The 24,329-nt window shown below is 39.8% G+C and overlaps 1 protein-coding gene across 1 annotated transcript in view; it reads left to right on the top strand.

Annotated features, from left to right (window-relative positions):
- Window positions 1-24,329, top strand: part of LOC132816926 (protocadherin Fat 3-like) — a 575,577-nt gene that overhangs the window by 431,329 nt on the left and 119,919 nt on the right. The window contains exons 10-13 of the mRNA XM_060826951.1: window positions 832-4,914; window positions 18,257-18,453; window positions 18,584-18,737; window positions 19,544-19,777. Coding sequence (XP_060682934.1) covers window positions 832-4,914; window positions 18,257-18,453; window positions 18,584-18,737; window positions 19,544-19,777 — 4,668 coding nt within the window. The remainder of the gene's footprint in view (window positions 1-831; window positions 4,915-18,256; window positions 18,454-18,583; window positions 18,738-19,543; window positions 19,778-24,329) is intronic.

Genomic DNA, 24,329 nt, shown 5'->3' with positions numbered 1-24,329 from the left:
ATAGGATTAGACAGCCAGTCGTTAACAAAGTTTAGAAAGGATGGGAAGATGAATACCCTTTGCACATCTCTCTCCATCTCTCCTCCAGCACTCCCCCACCACAACCAACACCACCACTTAAAAAAAAACACCAAGCTTGTCAATGCTTGGAAATTGCTTCACTGTGGAGTTTATGCTGTTTTCTTCCTGTCCTCACAGACCCCACGAAGTGCTTGAGCTGCCAGCCAATCAGTTTTTGAGTGAGAGCTTGAAGTCCCTGTCAAATCTTGTTGTTGTCTCCAGTGCTTGCTACTGCTGTGGGTTGGACATATTTTTCAACCAAAGTTTGAGTCTGAAAGGGCAAGCAGTCTGCTCTGTCCATTCCAAAAATAGATATCATGCTGACCTGCCACCACTTCTCTTTGAAGTCATGATTTGGAGATGCCAGTATTGGACTGGGGTGTACAAAGTTAAAAACCACACAACACCAGGTTCTTGTCCAACAGGTTTAATTGGAAGCACACTAGCTTTCGGAGCAATGCTGAAGGAGCGATTGTGTGTTGTGTGATTTTTAACTTTCTCTTTGAAGTGACAGTGCCACATTATGTGTAGCCTATGAGTTGAAATCAGAGATTTCTACTGGTTATATATTAATCCAAATATTAAATATATATTCTGAAATTTTGTTTTGAACATATCTGTCCCTTAGTGGCTAAAATAGTTTGCAAATCGAGTTAAAATACAAATTTTAATTCAGTATTTAACTTTCTTAATATGATGTGGTATTGTCTAATATCTGAAAAAAGTGTGCAGTTTTTATTTTAAATTTATAATTATTCTTTCCTTTTACAGGAAGCAATGAAAATACTTTTAAAATTGAACCAGTTTTGGGAATTATTACTGTTTCAAAAGAACTTGATCTGTTATCCCTTGGACAGTATGTTTTGACTGTTAAAGCTTCTGATCAAGGATTCCCAGCACTTTCTGCTACTGCAATTGTACATGTCTCTGTGACTTTTTCGGACAATGCACTTCCAAAGTTCCTTGAGAAAGAATACACGATTGAGGTCAATGAAAATGCCAATGCCGGTACCTCAGTGATTATGATCTTAGCAGTGAGCAAATCCACAATAGTTTATGAAATAAGAAGTGGAAATCCAGACAGTGTCTTCACAATAAACCCTTATTCTGGAGTCATTAGTGTTCAGAAAGCACTTGATTATGAACACATTCCCTTCTATCATCTGATTGTTCAGGCATCCAACATGGCAGGAATGTCTTCAAATGTTACTGTCAATATTCATGTTGTTGATGAAAATGACAATCCTCCAATATTTCTGCATTCACAATACACTGGCAGCATTAGTGAGGCTGCTCCAGTCAACAGTGCAGTTTTAATTACTGGCAACAAGCCACTTGTTATAAGAGCTACTGATGCTGATTGTAACCAGAATGCATTGCTTGTCTATCAAATTATTGAATCTACAGCAAAGAAATATTTTTCAGTTGATTCCAGTACAGGTGCAATCAGGACAATAGCAAATCTAGATCATGAAACAATTTCAATTTTCCATTTTCAAGTCCATGTCAGAGACAGTGGAAGTCCACAGCTCATAGCTGAAGCTCCAGCAGAAGTTACTATTTATGTAGCTGACATTAATGACTCTCCACCAAAGTTCAGCCAAGAGGTTTATGAAGCTGTTCTTCTTCTGCCAACGTATAATGGTGTTGAGGTTCTCACTGTGTCAGCCACAGATCCAGATTTTCAAGTATTATCAGAATTAACTTTTACATTGACTGATGGGAATGCAGGAAGCTATTTTTTGATTGATCCAAAAAGTGGATTGGTCACTGTAAGGAATCACACTCTTGTTGAAGAACTCTATAGACTTACTGTTCGCGTATCTGATGGGACGTTCAGCAGCACAGCTCTGATAAAAATAAAAGTGAAAGATGCAATTGACAGTGGTCTACAATTCACTCAAACTTTCTATTCATCTTCCATCTTGGAGAACAGCACAGAAATAAAAAAAGTAGCAGTGGTAAATGCAGTGGGTAACATGCTTAATGAGCCACTGAAATACCGAATATTGAATCCTGGTGACAAGTTTACAATTAAATCTACTTCAGGAATTGTGCAAACAATGCCGGTGTCATTTGACCGGGAAGAACAAGAGTTCTATGAGTTAGTAGTGGAAGCAAGTCGTGAGCATGATCCTTGGTGTGTTGCAAGAGTAGTCATTCAAGTCCAGGTTGAAGATATTAATGATAATCCACCAGTGTTTATAGGCCTACCTTATTATGCAGCTGTTCAGGTTGATGCAGAACAAGGTGCTATTATCTATCACATTACAGCTGTGGATCATGACAAGGGTAAAAATGGAGAGGTTACTTATTTTCTTAGGGATGGATATGGTCACTTTGAGATTGATCATTACTCAGGTATTGTTTTGTTAAAGAAACCTTTTGAATTTGATTTATCCAATGTTGAATATGATGTTGTGGTCATTGCTAAAGATGGAGGTTCTCCTTCTCTTTCTACACTTGTGGAACTGCCTATCACAGTAGTTAACAAAGCAATGCCTGTCTTTGAAAAACCATTTTATTCAAGAACTGTAAATGAAGACATACAGACATTCACCCCTGTCCTCAGCATCAATGCATCAAGTCCTGAAGGTCAAAGTCTGATATATACCATTATTGATGGAAATTCCTTAAATCAGTTCAGTATAAATTTTGATACAGGAGTCATTAGTGTCATTCGTCCTCTGGACTATGAAACTGTATCCAACTATAAAATAACTGTAAAGGCAACAGACTCTCTAACAGGTGCTCAAGCTGAAGTGACTGTGGATATATCTGTAAATGATGTTAATGACAACCCTCCAGTTTTTGAAAAAACTAAGTATGAAGCAACCCTTTCTGAATCCTCAATGGTTGGAACCCCTGTCCTGCAAGTTATAGCATTGGATGCAGATTCTGAAAACAGAAGACTCGTACGGTATCAGATTGTCCAGGATGATTTAAACAGTACAGACTACTTTCACGTAGACAGCACAAGTGGATTGATTTTAACATCACGCATGCTGGACTATGAACTCATTCAACAATATAATTTTATAGCTCGAGCAACAGACAGTGGCATTCCCCCAATGAGCACTGACGTCCCAGTTGTTGTTTATGTAACTGATATGAATGATAACCCCCCAATCTTCAACCAACTTCTGTACGAGTCCTACGTGAATGAACTTGCACCACGTGGTCACTTTGTAACTTGTGTCCAGGCATCTGATGCAGATAGCTCTGATGCTGAGAAATTAGAGTACAGCATCCTGTCTGGTAATGATCATATGAATTTTATTATGAACAGCAAAAGAGGTATTATTACTCTTTCCAACCATCGCAAGCAAAGAATGGATTCTGTGTACAATTTGAATGTTTCTGTATCAGATGGCATTTTTATGAGTACTGCTCAAGTGCACATCAAAGTACTTGGTGCGAATTTATACAGTCCTGTTTTTTCAAGCAATATGTATGTGGTGGAAATGAGAGAGAACTCTGCCATTGGAAGCAAGGTGATTCAGGCAATGGCTACTGATGGGGATTCAGGGAAATATGGGAATATTCATTATTTTATAGTGAATGATTTTGCAAGAGATCGGTTCTCTATTAATTCTGCAGGTCAGATTATTGTAACTGAAAAGCTAAACAGAGAATTTTCTCTGGAGAGAGAGATTAATGTTACAGTGATGGCAGTTGATGGTGGCGGTAGAGCAGCATTCTGCACTGTGAAAGTCATTCTGGTGGATGACAATGACAATGCTCCCCAGTTCATGGCCTCAGAATACAGGACAAGTATAAAAGCAGATGTGACAAAAGGGTCATTGATCATCCAGGTGGAGGCTTTTGATCCAGATGAACAGGAAAATGCAAAGATATTATACTCATTGTACAGTGAAGAATCAGATTATGTAGAAAATGCAGTAGACATTGATCATGAAACTGGATGGATTGTCACAAAAGGAAATTTTGACCATGTAAAAAATACAGTTCTTTCCTTCTTTGTAAAAGCTTCAGATAGTGGTATCCCTGTGCGAAGTGTTCTTGCTCCTGTATATTTTCACATACTTCCTCCTGAAACAGATCTTCCAGCTTTTTTGCAGCATCAGTATTCATTCATGCTGCCAGAGGATGTCCCTATAGGAAGTACAGTTGGTACAATCCAAGTTTTGCCTCGCCAGAATCTTTTATTTAACATAATTAATGGAGGATTGTCAAAAAATAATCACGATGGAATATTTGTGATAGATTCGCACACTGGTATTTTAAAATTGGACAAGAGGCTTGATTATGAAGCAACTCCTTCTTATGAGTTTTTGGTCACAGTCACTGTTCACAATGGGAGAACGGACATCATTTTGACAACTAATGTTAAAATTGAAGTTATGGATTTGAATGACAACAAGCCTATCTTTCAGACCAATCCATATGAGGCTACAGTCATGGAAGGTATGCCTATAGGAACCAAAGTAATTCAAGTCCAAGCAATTGATGAAGATTCAGGAGTTAATGGACAAGTTGTGTACAGTTTCCTGCCAGCAGCTCATTCGGAACTTGAAAAGATTACAGAAATATTTTCTATTGACAGAAACAGTGGCTGGATCAGAACACTTAGAGACCTTGACCATGAAAGGCATCCAATCTACACTTTTACAGTGGTAGCTTTGGACAATGGTGAGATGATGTCTCTGTCCTCAACAACGATAGTTCAAGTGGTTGTGACGGACATAAATGACAATGCTCCAAATTTTCTGAATGACATATATAGGGGATCTGTTAGAGAAAGTGATTCACCTGGTGAAGTTATTGCAGTCCTCAGCACAAGAGATGATGACACATCTGAAGTCAACCGCCAAGTCAGCTATCATATTACGGGTAAGATACATTGTACTGTACTTGAATAATGTTTGCATCTTAGATTGTGTGTTTACTTAGTTCACAAATATTGCTTTATTGTTGGTGTTTCAATTCATTTTAATAGCCTTTAGATGGACAAATTAATTTGCATGATACCAACTTTGCATGACATTTTATGTGAATGCAAACCAAATTTATGTGAATGATAGATGAACTACATTAGGTGTGTTAAATGTCATTGAACCTAATTTGTTTGTATTTATACCAGTTTCATTTGGTAAATTATTGAACAAGTTGCAATGGCAGTTAAATGTTCTGCATTGTTACCAAATGTAGTTTATTTAAATAGTCAAATTTTGTACATATTAGTAAATGTAGTGTTAACTTTACACGATTATCCAAGTCATTAGTAACACCATTATTTTAATTGTAGTTTTCAAGAAACTTACAAAAAAAATTGTTAACAAAATACTAAACTTAGAAATACTTGTTCCTGGTTTTCAAATTACGCTATTCTTTTTTTCAAACAGGGTGGAGGATAAAATACCAATGTTTGGAGGTTGAAACTGTGAGGTGTCATTTTCAAAAAAAAACAGAGTGAATACAGTGCAGGAGGAGACCTTTTTGCAAATTCCATATGTGCCAACTCTTTCTAAGATTAACTCATCTTGTCCAATTTTCCCAGCTTTTCCCTAAATCTCCACGATGTTTTTAGACTCATAGATGTTTACAGCATAGAATGAGGCCAATTGGCCTGTCGAGTCCATATTGATCAACATTGATCTGGCTATACTGATTTAGATTTTGGTCCATAACCCTGGGCCCTATGGCAATATCTAAATACTGCTTAAATGTTATGGGACTTGCTGACTCAACCACCCTTTCAGGTAGTGATTTCCAGACTCTCTCAACCCTCTGAATGAGAAGTTTCTCCTCAACTCTCAGCTTCTACTTTAAATCTATGCACCCTGATTATTGACCCACCCATTAATTGAAGAAGTGCCTTCTTGTGGTATGCCCCTAGTAATCTTAAGCATTTGCCTCAGGTCCCCTTTCAAAGTTCAGTGCTCCAAGGAAAATAATCCCTCATGTCTCCTCATGTCTCAGACCTTCCAGTTCAGTTAACATCCTGGTAAATTTCCTGTGCATCTTGTTTAATGCAATCACATCTTCATATAATGCTGTGACCCGGACTTCACGCAGCACTATGGCTGTGGCCAAACCAGCATTTTGTGTGGTTTCAGCATAATATGCAATTGCACCAGGAATGAAAACACTCTGACAGTTAAGGATTTTGTAAGGTAAACTTGATTAGGGAGCTAAAGGTGAAGGGAGCAGTGATGCAATGTTATCATATTCACCCTGCAGTTTGAAAGGGAGGATATGTAATCGGGTAGAATGGTATTACAATTGAGTGAAGGTTACTAAATAGACATAAGGGAAGAGTTGGCCAGCGTTGATTCAAAGGGGAGTCTAGCAGGGAAAATAGTGGAGCAACAATGGCAAGAGTTTCTGGGGGTAATTGGGAGATACAATAGTTCATCCCAAGGAAGAAAAAACATGCTCGGGGGAGAATAAGGCCACCATGACTGACTGAAGAAGTCAGAGACAGCTAAAAGCAAAGGGAAACACATACAACATGGTGAAGATTAGTGGGAAGCCAGAGGACTGGGAAGCCTTTAAGAACCAGCAGAAGACAGCTACAGAATCAATAAAGGGAGAGGTTATTAAATATGAGGGTAAGCTAGTTAGTAATATGAAAGAAGATAGCGAGAATTTTTTTTTAAAGATATATAAAAGGTAATAGGGAGGCACAAGTGGACATTGGACTACTGGAAAATGAGGCTGGAGAAGTAGTATTGGGGAACAAAGAAATGATGGAGGCATTGAATAGGTGCTTCACATCAGTTTTCACAATTGAAGACATCAATAACAAACCAGGATTTCCAGAGAATCGGAAACAGAGGTGAGTGTAGTGGTCCTCAGTAAGGAGAAGGTGCTGGGGAAGCTGAAAGGCTTGAGGGTGGATAAATCACCCGAACCAGATTTGAAAAGACAAAAGATCCTCATATTGTTCTCCTTCAGCAGAGAAGGTTAATGAGGAAATTGAAGGGTTTTGCTTCACTAATTAAAGGGTGTAGATTTGAGATCAATGACAAGATTCAGTGAGGACAATAGGGGACAAAAATGATGAATCAACTTGTGATCTGGAACTCACTACCTGAAAAGGTTGTGGAAGCAGATACAATGACAACTTTCAAAAGGAAGTTTGATAGTTACTAGAAAAATGAACAAAATTGTTCAGATATTAGGAAAAACAGAAAGGACAGTGGAACTAATTAGATAACATTTTGAAAGAGCTAGCACAGGCACAATAGGCTGATTGTTGGGATAAGCTTTATTAAAACTGCCTTGAAGTTAGAAATTGAAAATTATCTTACAATTTTAAACACTGTAGTATATAAAATCACCAATTCAGAGGTATATACAGTATTTTGTTAGCCGTAGTTTTCATTTATGTATTAGCATCAGTGTGTGCTACAGTTTGGGATAATGAGGAAGTCTGGCTTTATGCTTGTGAGCAGATTAATTTATTAATAATTATCTTACCAGAAGTGTACTTTGTAGCTATAGCCTCAGTCAATCTTAGAAGTCATGGGACATGCGTGTATGAACAAAAGCAGAAGATTATCAGCTACAATTATGTGAGAGACTGAATTGAATAGAATTGACTGATGATGCATCCACTGTAGAAACAAGCACATCCCCTACCCCAGAGAGAGTATTGATGAGATCATTAATGTCTGACAGAACCAAAAGCTGGTGGAGTACCATCTGCTGCTGTTACTATAATATTTTGTTTTTGAGTTTTGAGTATATCAACTGGGTTTCTTCAGATTTTCCGAGTCTTGACATGTAACACAAGATGCATGTCACAACCCATAGAATTCCCAATGTGCTGACTCCATGGAAATGTGCTCGAGGTTTGAACATCCAATAGGCAATCCAGAACACTTGGAAAAAGCTTCTCACTTTAAACTGTCATCAGAGGCATCAGACTATACAACTGACTTCTCCATTTATTTACTGTGCCCCCAACGACCTCCCTGATTTGCTGACCCAACTCAGCTACCTCTCCAGCTCACAGTAACAAACCACTGCCATCTAGCTACTCAAGACCCGACCCAAGTAGTTCCCAGAATCTGTCCACCACACCCAGAAGTGGAATGATTAACCCTGACCAACAGCACCTTATACCAAACCCAACTATCTCTCAATGCAACTGCACACTTTCTCCATCTACTGCCTTACCCAACTATTACTTTGAAAGTGAATGCCCTTAACATCCAGGTTGCATTTGATCAAATATGGCATCAAGGAATCCTAGCAAGACTGGAGTCCATGAGAATCGGGAGAAGTATCTCTGCTGGTTGGAATCATGTGGCATAAGAAAAGGATGTTATAATTGTTGAAGATCAGTCATCTCAGTTCTAGGGCATCTCTGCAGGAATTCCTCAGGGGAGTGCCTTGACCCAATCATTGTCAGTTGCTTCATCGATGACCTTCCCATTGTCCTAAAGTCAGAATGAGAGATATTTGTTGATTACACATTGTTCAACCTCATTTGCAGCTCCTCAGACACTGCAGCAGTCAATGACCAAAGGCAGCCAGATCTGAGCAAAAGCAAGGTTGGGCTGTCAAGTGGTGAATAAAATTCACGTTGTTCAAGTGCTGGGCAATTACCATCTTCAAGTGAAAATCTAAACATCATCCCTTGATATTCAGTGGTATTGCTGAGTCCCCCACCATCTGCGTTCTTGGGTTACTGCTGACAAGAAACTAGCCCTATAAATACAGAGTTTACAAGAACAGAGATGAGGATTCCTGCAATGACTAACTCACCTCTTGATTGTCCAAAATCAGTCCACCATATACATCAAAAGGTACAAGTCAGGAAGTTGATGGAATATTCCCCATTGAGTACAGTTTCAATAATACACAAGAAGCTTGATACAATCCAGGCCAAAACTCATCTGATTAATACCGTATCCACAAAACATTCAATCCCTCCATCACCAATACATAGTAGCAATATTGTGTATCATCAACAGGTTGCATGACAAAAATTCAAAAAGGCTCCTTTAGATAGCACTTTAGAAACCCATGACTTCTTATCATATAGAAGGTCAAGGGCAGTAAATGCATGGGAACACCACCACCTGCATGCTCCCCTCCCAAGCCACTGAATGTCCTGACTCAGTGATACATGCCAATCCCTTTAGTGTTGCTAGGTAGAAATCCTGGAATTCCCTCGCTACCAGCATTTTCAGTCTGTCTATACAAATGGACTGCAGCAGTGCAAGAAAGCAGTTTACCACTGCCTTCACTTAATTCTACATTTTCAAGTAGAATTGTTCAAAATGGCAGTAAATTGTCCCAAATGCCAATGTATTTCCTGAATATTCAGTTTCACAACCTCAAGATCTACTAGCCATCTGACATCCTGTTTCTTGGACATTCTGTTTTGCTTACAGCAACACACACAACCTGATATTGTCATATATAAGTGAATATTGCCTTCCATTTGAGCAGCACAGTGACTCAGTGGTTAGCACTGCTGCCACTGACTGTGTGGCGTTTGCATATTCTCCCAGTGTCTGTGCGAGTTTCCTCCGTGTGCTCCAGTTTCCTCCCACAGTCAAAAAATGTGCATGTTAGGTTGATTGGCCATGCTAAATTGTGCACAGTGTCCAGAGATGTGCAGACTAGATGGATTAGCCATGGGGAATGCAGGGCTACTGGAATAGGGTAGGGTGATGGGTCTGTGTGGAATATTCTAGGGAGGGTTAGTGTGGACTCAATGGGCCGAATCGAGAGTGTGCTGCTGGGAAAGCACAGCAGGTCAAGCAGCATCCGAGAAGCAGAAGAATGATGGGCTTATACCAAAATGTCGATTCTCCTGCTCCTCGGATGCTGCCTTACTTTTGTGCTTTTCCAGCACCAGACACTCAACTCTGATCTCCAGCATCTGCAGTCCTCACTTGCTCCTCAAGGGGCCTAATGGTCCGTTTTCACACTCTGTTTCTCCCTACAAGCTGATTCATGACCACTGTCATATCTCTGTGGAGAGTTATATCTACTCACTAAGAGAAAGCTGTATCTGTAAAATGTAGTTTTTTTCACCTTTTAGTTTTGCATTTTGTTATGTTTCATGATGGTACTACTAATTGGTGTTATCCGGGTGATTTTTACTGTATATGGAGTAGCAAATGAGTGACAGTGAATAAGCTACTTATTCATATTTTTATTTTCATTTATATAATTTCCTTGGTTTTGGGTTATATTATGAAAGTTGCTGCTTGCTCTCTAGTTCTTCACTTGTGTCAATTTTTTAATATGATTCTTGATGTAAGTGTTAATGGACTATTTTATCAAGGGGGCATGTACATGAGCTTGTTCTTTGGTATTTCCAAACATAAATGTTTCCAGAACACAAGTGGAATGGTTCAAATTTTCATTCCCTAACAGACTGCTGTGAAACTTTTTCATATATCTACCATCATTAATGCCAAGATCAGTACATTGCAGAGTTGAAACTGAGAAATTCACGGTCCATATTGCTAAATAATCAATTGCATAAACTTACTCAATTACTAGTTGTGCTGCTTTATATTGGACAAAGTATTAACTGCATTATGTTATTTGAATCTATGATATTTAAAATTTCTATGAGCTATTAATACCAGGAATAGTTAAAAAAAATTGAACTATAATTAATGAGTCAATTAACTTAGGTAGGCTTTTCTAGCTAACAAAAGAGAATTTACTATATAAAATTGCAAATGTATGGGTGGGCTGTTTCTGGGTTGTGAATCCAACATCCTGATGAGCAGCTGTAGTGAAACAAACTACTTGCAGTTGCTGTAAATCTGAAGTAAGAACAGAATGTACTGTAAATATACAGTGAATCTGGCAGTGTCTGTGGAAAGAAAAGCAGTTAATGTTTTAAGTCAAGTATGAGTCTTCCTTAGAACTAAAGGAAGGTAGAATTGCAATGGATTATGCTATTGGAAGAGGCTTTGGGAGTGGTAGGAGGTAGGTATTGACGACAGAGAGAGAAAAAACCAAAAGGGAAGGTCTGAGATAAGGTAGAGGGTGGGAAAGATTTAATGATAACAAGGATATTAACCAAAAGACAAAGGGAGTGTTTGCTGTTGTAGGAACAAAACAATTATCTGGGGTGTGAATGAAAGAATGATGAACTGTTCTAATTCTGTACTAAAGCAAAAGCATAAAAAACAAGACCAGACTGGCAAAATAAGAAATCAAAATGGGGGACAAAGTTTATGGTCCCAAGTAGTTTAACAAAATATTGATTCCAGAATGCTGCATTGTGCCTAACTGGGGGAGGTGCTGTTTTTCATGCTGGCATTGAGTTTCACTTGAACACTGCAGCAGGCTGAGGACAGAAATGTGAGCATTCAACAAGCCTGCTGAATTATATTGACAAACAGTTGGAAGCTTGAGCTCATGTTTACTGATGAATGAATGTGCTCCACAGAGGGGAAGCTGAACTCACAATGACTGCTGTGTGAACGTTACTGCAATGTGACTAGCAAATGCAGAAGTCTAAATTGAAAGAAGTACAGACAAATCGCTGCTTCACCTGGAGTGTTGGGGCCTTAGACATTGAGGAGAGAGGACCCAAAGAGGCAGGTGGCACAACACCAATGATTGCGTGAATTGATTTGAGATGTTCTAGGTAATTGAGGGGTGGACCAGGCTGTCCCTGAAGGAACAGTTTCTTCGAATGCTGACAGGAAATGAAAGGGTGAGATGTTTTTGGTCGTGAAATCATGCTGGAGGTAGTAGAAAGGGTAGGGGATAAGCCTTTCAATGTCTGGGTTGATGAAACAGGAAGTGAGAACTTGAGGATCTTGTCAATCTGTGTGGATGTGTGGAGGTGGCGTGGGAGGGAGGAAGGAAGGAAATCTTTAGTTAATGTAAAGAAGAGACTTGCCAGAAGCACTGACATAGAAGGTTGCACCATTGGAAAAGAGATGAGGGATGTGGAGAAATTAGGAGAATAGAATGGAGTCCTTTTAGGAGGCAGGTGTCAGGAAGTATAGGTGCAGTAACTGTAGCAATCAGAGGGGCTTGAGTGAACATTAATAGAATGAGATCCCTAGACATGAAGGCACGGAAATTAGGAAAGGAGCAGGACGTTACAAAGTTGGAAGATGTGAAGATGAAAGAAAGGGTGAAATTGGAAATGTGGTTGAAGATTTTTCTCCGTTCCAGTGGAGAGCGGGAAAGTTTTGGTTTTGCTTCCTGTCTCTGCCACTCTGTTTGCCTTTCTTTCATTATATTCTTGTAGTTTACTATCTTCCAATTTGTTCCTTTTCTCGACCATCCCTAATGTTTTTCCTTCTTACCCCTTTCCATGTCATAAAACCCATCATATTTCAACATTCCTTTAGTTCTGAATAAGTCATAATCAAATCAAATTACTAATGCTGTTTTACTTTCTGTACATATGCTGTAGACCTGATGATATTTCCAGCACTTTCAGTTCTTGCTTCAAATAATTTTCATCCCTTCTGGCTGCTCCATACCAAACAGATTAAGGATCTGCCTCTTGCTGCTCAGTCAGGGAAGATGGGTGGGACAATGCAGCTATTCTGTCAGAGGAAGTATTTTTATTTGTAGGGAAAACAGCATGTTTCAGTAAACTCAACAATGCTTTGATAGTTCATCTGCAGTCCCTACAGGAATGGAAAGGAGACCTGGGAAATATATGTGTGTATGTAAACTCTTCACCCAACCAAGCTGTCAGCTCTTCTGCCACCCACATTTGGCGCACACATACACACGCATAGTGTCTCACACTTAACAGGAGGAGCCTTTTTCCCAGGATTCTCCTGCACTTCATTCCTCGGGGTTATAGATCGTCTAGCTTCTCACTTTCCTATATCCAAAGTCAGCCCACATTCCTAATTGGGCAGCCTGTTAACTTATCATATCAATGTCCTTACCCCTCTTTGGTACATCAGCATTAGCAGCACTTGTTTTCCCTCTCTACAAGAAATGATGGTCTAAAGCAGTGATTCTCAACTTTCTTTAGGCCACAACCCTCCCAGGAGCTCTTCTCAGGTTCCGGGGCCCCTGCTTTTCAAAACAGAGATACAACACGAACAGATAGACAGAAAATAATTTATTATTGATCAGTCTGTGGCCCGCCCATATGGCCCCCATTTAGAATGGCTGGTCTAAAACATGGAGAGAAGTGGAGATGTGAGACAGAGAGAGTCAACAGGGTTGGCCTCCAGTGATGGACACCTCATTGGCTATTGGCAAGGTGTCTCCATTTGCTCCATTGGGAAGGAAATTTTGTTTCACGAAGGCACACATGTCAGCAAAAATCTCTTGAGCATCGGTGTTCACACACATTGTAAGAGCTGGTCTTCTACCTGAAATCCCATTTGCTGGATCACATCTCCAACTGGCTGGATCTCTGTGTCCATTCCCTCTGTCTTGTAAAGAGGCATGTGACTGAGTCAACAGCAGCTGATGCTGCCATGAATGTTATTTTCTTTCGTCGGAGATGAATTGGTGGTGTTGAGCTTCCTCCTGATTTATGTCAGCAGAGATGAATGATGGAGTTGTATAAGCTGCTGTCTAACAGTTCTGAAGACTTCTAGCAAGGAAGTTGGAATGTGATGTACATTCAAGCAATTGATGGCCACCTGTCAAGCAGTGATAAGATGATCTGTAAAGAGTGCTTTAAGCAGTAGACTTTTATCTGACCATGACTACCACGCTTCATTGTGACTAAATAAAGTTTTCACAGCTTGGCAGTCAGACATAAATTCTTGTTGATGTGTCTCTCACCACTTCCAACCTGCCAGGTGGTCAGACATGGTCTGGAATTCCTGTATTGTTGGGAAATAGGGAATGCATGGATATATTTGCTCCTAATTTTATTCTTAATTATTCCCCACATCAGCCACAGATATCACTGCTGCACTCTCAACTCAACTCATTCTGGAAAAGCTGGAAGGATCAGGAGCATGTCAAGCTCCTTATTCCGTATCGTTATCTGCATAGTCCCCACTAACCTGAGAAAGTTCTACCGAGTGATTGCAAATGTAGGGTTCAGAAAGGATTCACCAGGATGTTGCCAGGGTTGAGGATTTGAGCTATAGAGAGAGGCTTAATAAGTTGAAGCTTTCTTCCCTGGAGCATTAGAAGCTGAGGGGTTACTATATGAAGGGTTGTAAAATCATGAGGGCCATAGATAGGGTAAATAGACAAGATCTTTTCCCTGGGTTGGGGGAGTCCAGAACTAGAAGGCATAGGTTTAGGGTGAGAGGGGAAAACTTTAAAAGGGATCTAAGAGACAACTCTTTCATGCAAAGAGTGGTGCATGTACAGAACGAGCTGCCAGAGGATGTGGTCAAAGCTGGTGCAAGTACAACATTTAAAAGGCATTTGGATGAGTATATGAATAGGAAGAGTTTAAAGGGATGTGGGCCAAGTGTTAGCAAATGGGAGTAGATTATGTTGGGCAATCTGGTCAGCATGGATGAGTTGGACTGAAGAATCTGTTTCTCTATGATTCTATTTACTTATAAGGTAAAAACCCACCGACTCTCACAGCTACCTGGATTACACCTCTTCCCACCCTAACTCTTGCAAAAATGCCATCCCGTATTCCCAATTCCTCCGCCTCTGCCGTATCTGCTCCCAGAAGGACCAGTTTCACCACAGAACACACCAGATGGCCTCCTTCTTTAGAGACCGCAATTTCCCTTCCCACGTGGTTAAAGATGCCCTCCAACGCATCTCATCCACATCCCGCACCTCCGCCCTCAGACCCCACCCCTCCAATCGTAACAAGGACAGAACGCCCCTGGTACTCACCTTCCACTCTACAAACTTTCGCATAAACCAAATCATCCGCCGACATTTCTGCCACCCCCAAAAAGACCCCACCACCAGGGATATATTTCCCTCATCACCCCTTTCCGCCTTCCGCAAAGACCGTTCCCTCCGTCACTACCTGGTCAGGTCCATGCCCCCCCACAACCCACCCTCCCATCCTGGCACTTTCCCCTGCCACCACAGGAACTGTAAAACTTGTGCCCACACCTCCTCTCTCACCTCTATCCAAGGCCCTAAAGGAGCCTTCCACATCCATCAACGTTTTACCTGCATATCCACTAATATCACTTATTGTATCTGTTGCTCCCGATGCGGTCTCCTCTACATTGGGGAGGCTGGGTGCCTCCTAGCAGAGTGCTTTAGGGAACATCTCCGGGACACCCGCACCAATCAACCACACCGGTCCGTGGCCCAACATTTCAACTCCCCCTCCCACTCTGCCGAGGACATGGAGGTCCTGAGCCTCCTTCACCACTGCTCCCTCACCACCAGACGCCTGGAGGAAGAACGCCTCATCTTTCGCCTCGGAACACTTCAACCCCAGGGCATCAATGTGGACTTCAACAGTTTGCTCATTTCCCCTTTCCCCCACCTCACCCTAGTTCCAAACTTCCAGCTCAGCACTGTCCCCATGACTTGTCCGGACTTGTCCTACCTGCCTATCTCCTTTTCCACCTATCCACTCCACCCTCTCCTCCCTGACCTATCACCTTCATCCCCTCCCCCACTCACCCATTGTACTCTATGCTACTTGCTCCCCACCCCCACCCTCCTCTAGCTTATCTCTCCACGCTTCAAGCTCACTGCCTTTATTCCTGATGAAGGGCTTTTTGCCCGAAATGTCGATTTCACTGCTCCTTGGATGCTGCCTGAACTCCTGTGCTCTTCCAGCACCACTAATCCAGAATCTATTTAGATTAGATTACTTACAGTGTGGAAACAGGCCCTTCGGCCCAGCAAGTCCACACCGACCCGCCGAAGCGAAACTCACCCATACCCCTACCCTTACATTTGCCCCTTACCTAACACTACGGACAATTTAGCATGGCCAATTCACCTGACCTGCACATCTTTGGACTGTGGGAGGAAACCGGAGCACCCGGAGGAAACCCACGCAGACACGGGGAGAACGTGCAAACTCCACACAGTCAGTCGCCTGAGGCGGGAATTGAACCCGGGTCTCTGGCGCTGTGAGGCAGCAGTGCTAACCACTGTGCCACCGTGCCGCCCACTAATGGACAATCTGTTTTGGACCTTATACTTTGACACCATCATTAATGCAGCTGCTGCTATATTCGCATTTTATTTTTGCAACAATTGCATACTCAGTTGCAATTTTAAATTTATCTGTTTAGGCAATCTATGTAGTTGCAAGTAGTTATATGCGCATCATGGAAAATGACATTTAGTTCCTATTAAGGATATGTATTTGCGCATAAGTTTTGCAAGTACTGCATATTTTGAAGAGGCAATTGTGGGAACTGTACGTTAATGATTAGATTCTTTTTAACCTAACTTTGGGATGCCTCAGAGTTGGCTGATGTGGAGACTGGAGATGCCATAAAAGAAAGAAAGACCTCAGTTTGTAAAGTACCCTCATGGCTACTGACTGTTTTGGTGTAGACAGCACTGAAACCTGAGACTACAGAGCAAAGTCCAACAACCTTGCAAAGTGATAATGATCAGATAATCTGTCATTGTGTTGTTGATGTGAGGAACAGCATGATGGCTCAATGGTTAGCACTGCTGCCTCACAGCATCAGGGACCCAGGTTTGATGCCAGCCTCAGGCCACTGACTGTGTGGAGTTTGCACATTTCTCCATGTCTGTGTGGGTTTCCTCTGGGGTCTCTGCTTTCCTCCCACCATCCAAAGATGCACAGATTAGGTGGATTTGCCATGCTAAATTGCCCAACAGGGTCCAGAGGTGTGCAGGCTAGGTGGGTGAGCCATTGGAACATGCAGGGCTATAGGGAAAGGGTAGAGGATTGGATCTGGGTGAGATGCTGTTTGGGGTGATGTGGACTCAATGGGCCGAATGGCCTACTTCCACACTGTAGGCATTCTATGAGTAAACATTGATCAAGGATAACTTTCCTAACTATTCTTCCATATGGTATTATTTGTCCACCTGAAAAGGCAGACCCTGCTTCTGCTCCCTCAGCACTGCACTGGATACCAGCCAATGATTTTGGTACTCGTATCCTGGAGTGGAACTTGAGTCACAATCATGTGGCTTAGAATCAAGTGTATCACTGACTATGCCACAGTTAATACTGATGTAGCATTCATGCTTGTGGTTAATGATGTGACATGGGTTGATACTATCTCTTGTTACTGTGAAATCATTGGATTTGAGCTCTCTGCATATCAATTTCCTGATTTACTTGGTGTCAGCAGATCTATAAGCAAGTCCTATGTATGCTGCAAAAACGTAGGTTTCTGTTACTGGAAAATGGCCTTGATTAAACTTGGGTGCAAGAATGTGTTTGAAGGCATTTTCCTTGAGGCACATTCTAAGTTTCTTTTAAGTAATTTTATATATATCGGCTGAATTTTAGATGAAGCGAAGGATTACTTGTGCCCCAACTTAAATGTTGCTGTGGTCCAACCAAGAAAAATGTTCCCACCAAGGGAAGTACTGAATGCACTGAAGACAAAGACTGGACTGATTCCTTCTGAATTAAAAAGTCCCATCTCAGAATTATAAGCAAGTCATAACTTAGCAGTACTTCAGCTCTTTGAGCCTGCAACACTGGATCATTTAAGAATGGTTAAGGGTCACAATGACTATTAAGATGGCAGGCCTTGGTGAGGGGAGGTCGGGAGTTTGAAATGTGATAGGGAAATGGCAGTGACGGTAGGAAGGGAAATAAAAGGTTTAACCCTCCAGTTGATGTAGCGTGCTCATTGATGAAAGATCACAACTTAGCCTGCCAGCAGCTAACACAAAGAACCCCACCCAACTCAATGCTTGGTACAAGCTGTTTTGCCACCATTAAATATTAGCACTAACTGAATGAGACCCTTAGTGAGAATTAATTACACACCTACAGGCCTCAATTGGCCCATTGACAGGCAGGGAATCTTACACCACTCCACTGTTGACATTATTGCATTGGATGCAGGAGCGAGCAGGTGGGTGTTTGGCACACTGCATGTTGGATTAACTGGTACTCTCCACATTCAGACCCGTGGCAGGAAAGTATTAAATGCAACCTATTCTATCCAGCCTTTTGTATCATTAATTTAAAATTCATTTACTCTGTCATGTTCCAGGGCTGAAAATTTCATTAATAAGCTAATCTTCAACTGGCCATATTACTGGACGAATTAGAATTTTTTTTGAGAAATACATTTTAAACAGTTTTGAAAGAATCTGTATCTTGATTGACATGTTTTTAATATGTGATTAGGAGGAAATGATAAAGGGAGGTTTGCCCTTGGTCTGGTGCAGAATGAATGGAAAGTCTATGTAAAAAGACCACTGGATCGAGAAGAACAGGATATTTATCTTCTGAATATTACAGCTACTGATGGACTTTTTGTATCAAGAGCAGTGGTAGAAGTCAGAGTGCTCGATGCAAATGATAACAGTCCAGTCTGTGACCAAGTAAGTCTCCTCTGTTGTTTCTATTACTTTCTGAATCATAAGGACACTGAATAATGATTACTTATATTCATATTCATTTTTGAAGAATGAGCTACATTTGAGACTCTGTATTGCTGTCAAATATCTACAGGTCACTTATACAGAGACAATTTTGGAAGATATCACACCAAATAAAGTTATTCTAAGGATTGGTGCTCGTGATGTTGACATTGGATCTAATGCAGAAATACGGTATTCTTTGCATGGAACTGGCTCGGAGAAATTTTTCCTGGAACCAGAAAATGGTGAATGTTTCTGTTGTTTTAGTATGGATTTTTCAAGTTATTTACTGGAGTTAAAAAAATGATGAGTTTAATTGTTTAATGTGATAGAGACGTTAAACAGTGTATCTGAAAGTTTGTTCAACGACTGAACTATAGAAACTGACTTTTTGCAATCAAGCAGATTTTTGGACATGCAAAATTGCCACACAAAGACTTGATTAGTATTAATGCATGTACAGAACAGAAAACAACCTATTTTTGAAAAAAACTGAAAACAGCAGGGCATATTGTATCATGCTAAATATTTAGGAAAAAATATTACAGAAAAGGAATCAAAAGATTAAAGTATTTTTATAATTGCCAGACATTAGTATGTCCCACTTATCTATTTAAGTATGTCGGTGTAAATTGCATAGTTGGAGCAACACAAAATATGGGAAGCCTGTAGACAAACTGATTTTGGAGGTGAAGAAGCCAATTGCAAACCATCTGTATATTGCACACAGAGGGTGTGCATACTCTATTTCAAAAAATTCATTTCATTGTGTAGTTCTCAAAATTCAGTTGTTATTGTTTATGATTTCATATGATTGTGAAATATCTTCAAACCGTGTTTCATTGTATGTACTTCAACAGCTGGTGGTGTAATAGTCCACGTGTGTTTTATTTTTGCTTACATCAAAGCTTGAATCATTTCGTCCGGCCTAGAATGATTTGAGGCCATTCTGTTATAAGGATTATCGCTCTTTGGCTTTTGCTTTAACTTTCTCGACAATTATGCATTTATATTTATTCTAAACTTCTGATTTGTTGTGGTTATTGAATAGGTGAACTGAAAACATTATCGGCTTTAGACCGTGAGGAAACTCAAGTGTATAATTTGATTGTCAGAGCAACAGATGGTGGTGGACGCTACTGCCAGTCAGGAATAGTTCTGTTATTGGAGGATGTGAATGACAATCCACCTGTGTTTTCCTTCAGTCATTATACTCAATCTGTTTATGAAAGCACGGCGATAAATGTTTTGCTGGCAAAGGTTGAAGCAACAGATCCAGATATAGGTAAGTCATTAAATATATGATAAAACACTTACTCTGCTGATACATACTGTACAACAAAAGAAGCTATTTGAAAAGCTTGTATTACGATAGGAGCAAATATTTTGCTTGCATTCAATCTAAAATAACATTTCACTGATAATCAATTCCAATTTATTTCTTGATAATCAGAATTATTGACTTATTATATGGAGAATTGGAATGAGTGAAAAAGTGAAAGAAATGACATCAAATAACTTGGAAGTTGTACTTCACTTTTTCCACTTCTTCATACAACATTTACAAGGCTTATGCACTGTCGTTTATTTAATTTAGTTTTATATATTGTGAAAATAGAATAGGCTTTTATTATTTCAGTATTCTGTAATTTCACTTTAGCATCATTTACATCAGTATCTATTTCACCTAAGTTATTGTTGCCTCCAAACTGGACTATTTCAGTTCTGTCCAATGGCCTGCGATCTGTCCTCCATCATTCATAGATTTCTGCTGTCCAAATGCTATGCCATATGTATCAATCCCACATGCTGTCTGTACTAATCTACACTGATTTCTAATACCATAAATTTATAAATATTGTTTGTATTTTTCAATTCTTCTATGACATTATCCTTGCTGTTTTGAGACTTTTTCAGTGCTGTAACTCCAAACTATTCATTTAATGCCATCAACTGTGGTGCCACTTTTCTTTTTACCTTTCCAGTCAAGGCTATGTCTTCATCTGTGTAGGCCTATACTGTGAAATTGCCTTCATAAATTATGCTGCATCTCCACTTCATATTTCTTCATAAAAGTGTTAATAATGTACGCATTTTATCAAGTTTTTAATGACATGGTTTAATATTTCCTTTAGAATACTTTTTCCATTTCACCCTGCAAAATACTTTCAGGTGCAGTGCTGCATAATGCAAATATTTACTGTTGTAATAATATTGTGCCTCAACTTGATCCCCCAGCTATTATTGAGCTTTTTATGCTAATATATCAGTAGCAATTTTTATGGAAAGCAGTAAGTTTAAAGAACAGGTAGCTATTATTGACAGGATATGGGCATCACTGGCATTTATTACCTATCCATACTCCCCTTTGAGATTGTGTGGTGAGCTGTCTTCTTGAATTGCTAAAGTCCAAATTATGTAAAAACACACATAATGCTGATAGGGATGTATTACAGAATTTTAACCCAGTTATTTTGAAGGAATATGTTTCCACGTCTGCATGATGAATAGCTTGGAGGGAAACTTACAGATTAGGTTAGACTCCCTACAGTGTGGCAACAGGCCCTTCGGCCCAACAAGTCCACACCAACTCTCCAAAGAGTAACCCATCCACCACCACCACCACCCCCACCCCCAGACTAATGCACCGAACACTATGGACAATGTAGCATGACCAATTCACCTGCACATCTTTGGATTATGGGAGGAAACCGGAGCACCCGGAGGAAACCCACGCAGATACGGGGAGAACGTACAAGCGCCACACAGATGGCTGTGTTCCCAAGATTCTGCTGCATTTGCCCTGCTAAATAGTAGTGATTTGGGGTTTGGAAGATGCTGCCTAAAGATATTCTGCAGTGCAACTTGTATGCTGCTGCTACTGAGTGTCAGTGTAAGAGGAACTAAATGTTTGTATATATGGTGACAGTCAAACAGCTGTTTTGACCTGGAGACAGATTGTTCTGGTATAATGTGTGTTTTGGTTACCATGAGTTGGCTGTAAGACAATTGACAAATTGAGGATGCCGTTTGAATAATGCAAATTTCTATTGAACGGATATAGTAATTTTCTTTAGCGATCATCTACAGTGCGGTTTTCTATAGTGTGAGGATGCAGAGGAACACAACCACAATGTTATACCAGAACACCCTGTAGAATCAATTTTTAAAAAATTTGTTGGAGCTGCGCTGATCTAGGCAAGTGGGGCGTATTCCGTCACACTGTTCACTTATACCTTGTAGACGGTGGGCAAGATTCAGGAAACAGTGAGATGAGTTATTTGCTGAGCAACTCCTAGCCTCAGGCCTGAAATTGTCGTCACAGGTAAGTATCAGACAAAGCAACAGATGGATAAATGATATTCCCACACACTTTAATATCTCAGCATCTTTACTTGTCAGTCACCTACTCCAACTTGCTGGCAGAATGAAAAATTAGATCAAACAGCATTCCATCACTTAACATTGATTAATTTCCATCCTGATTGTCACAATATTATTTACTGACATTTATATCCAATTGTGAGTGCAATTCAATCAGCAGCCCTTCTGTTTGCATAAAATGGTGAGAAGTGAAGTTCAAGCATTTAATTTGTGGTTTGCAGCACTATTTGTAACGTTGGTGATTAAGTATTTATTCCTTATTTGAGAAAAACATTATTCAAGTAATAGGTACACCGTTCAATATCTGGCACTCACCTGGAGATTGCATGAGCCAGTCGGTATGGATTGGACAGGCAGTTGTCAATAGGTTTGGTCATTGCAAGTTATTGCAAGTGAATTATGAAATAAATTTTCAGTTTGCAGTAGAATCTGTACAATTACAAACTCCTCTGGGTTATTTTCTATTTTTTAATCATCAGTAAAGAGGTATGCGGCTGAATTTCCTTTGGCTTTCATATGTTATATCATTGTATCTGTGACAGAAACACAGCACGGTGGTACAGTGGTTAGCACTGCTGCCTCACAGCGCCTGGAGTTTGCACATTCTCCCCGTGTCTGCGTGGGTTTCCTCCGGGTGCTCCGGTTTCCTCCCACAGTCCAAAGATGTGCGGGTCAGGTGAATTGGCCATGCTAAATTGCCCGTAGTGTTAGGTAAAGGGGTAATGTAGGGGTATGGGTGGGTTGCGCTTCGGCGGGTCGGTGTGGATTTGTTGGGCCAAAGGGCCTGTATCCACACTGTAAGTAATCTAATCTAAAAAAAAATCTTTATTCTAATGACCAGACAGAGTTGTTGCTGGCACTCCACCAAAGTTATGACAGTGGGGTGTGAGGAACTCCAAGGAAATTAATCCCTTTTATTTTAGGAACATATTTTTAACATTGGTTAAGCACATAACACATCATTTTTAGTTGTAATGATCCAAGCAAGCATACTATCATTCCCACCAATGTGTTTGACTAAAAACAAAGCACTTCCTTTAGCAAATTAAATTTTATTGGTACCTTAAAAATGTTGTCTAGATGTCACTTTCTTTCTTCCTAAATTCATTTTGTCTGTTTGGTACTTGGAATAGTGTTGGCTAGTGTACCCCTACAGAAGATTTGGTATTTTGACTCCAGTTGTAAGTAGACTGCAAATTTGATTAACTTGAGCACAAAGCATTTGATGTGAGTGTGAATAAAGATAAAATATTTAAAATATGAAATAAAGTAAGGTTCTGGAAATACACAGCAGGTTATTAAACACTTCTGAAGAGCAAAGAAAGATTAGATCATTGTGATTGTTTCGAAATATCATTTATTTTCTCTTGACATGCTGGCTAAGCTGTTATGAACTTTGAGCATTTCCTGTATTTATTTTATTGTTTAATGTATGTTTGATGAATTCAGCAAATAAGTGTTTGCACCTCAGAGAAGTGACACATTCTTAACAATCAAATTCCAGTACAGGCCACTATATTTTTGAAATGTTAATAAACTGAAAACAAATTTTATACAAGCTATGGTATCCTTCAACAGATGTTTTCAGATAGAAACTAAGATAACACATTTTCCCTTATGTTGCACTTAAGTTTTAGAATAATACAAGGAAATTCATAACCTACATAAGCAACATATGTTTATAGCATTTCCATTCAGTCAGAAGTCACACAACACCTGCTTATAGACTAGCAGAGAGCAGAGTGCTCTGAAAGATTGTAATTTTAAACAAACCTGTTGGACTATAACCTGGTGTTGTGTGACTTAGGATTTTGTCCACTCCAATCCAACACTGGCATCTCCACATCATCTAACCAGTAGGTTATCCATATACCTTATTAAACCATTTTTTATATGCTATAAGATGTACATTACTTATTTTCTTTCTTAACAAGCTTCTCACATTAACAATGAATTTTAGTAACTTTTGGCTGACTTTATGTTTTAAACCACACAGCTACTCCTTAGCCCAGAATTAGACTGAAACCCAATTCATAATCTTACTTCTTACTTAGTACTATATTATGTGCCAGTAGTTGACCTGAAAAACCTTGCATAGCATGTGGTAAGTTATTGTGGCAGTGCCATGTTTAAAGTATATACAAGTATATTTATTTATTTAGTTTCACCAAGCACAAGCACCATTGGCAAATATGTGATCCATATAATTAAGAACTACTTCATTGGAATCAATTTAGCATTTTACTATCCTCAACATTTTTCAAAATTTTTATATTAATAGTTGAAATTAAATCTCAACTTAGACCTCTTTGAAGAGTATAAAAGCTTATAAAGCTGAACCACTGTGTAAATGCCATAGCAAATAGAGCAAGTCACAAGTTGGGTATTCTGTAGTAGGTAGTTCACCTTCTGACTTCCAAAGCCTCTCCTCCACTTAAAATGCACCACAAGTG

Source organism: Hemiscyllium ocellatum, chromosome 6 (genome assembly GCF_020745735.1).
Source record: "Hemiscyllium ocellatum isolate sHemOce1 chromosome 6, sHemOce1.pat.X.cur, whole genome shotgun sequence".
In the NCBI taxonomy this organism is placed as follows: Eukaryota; Metazoa; Chordata; class Chondrichthyes; order Orectolobiformes; family Hemiscylliidae; genus Hemiscyllium; species Hemiscyllium ocellatum.
The sequence above is the reverse complement of the archived record's forward strand: the minus strand, read 5'-3'. Positions and strand labels throughout refer to the sequence as shown.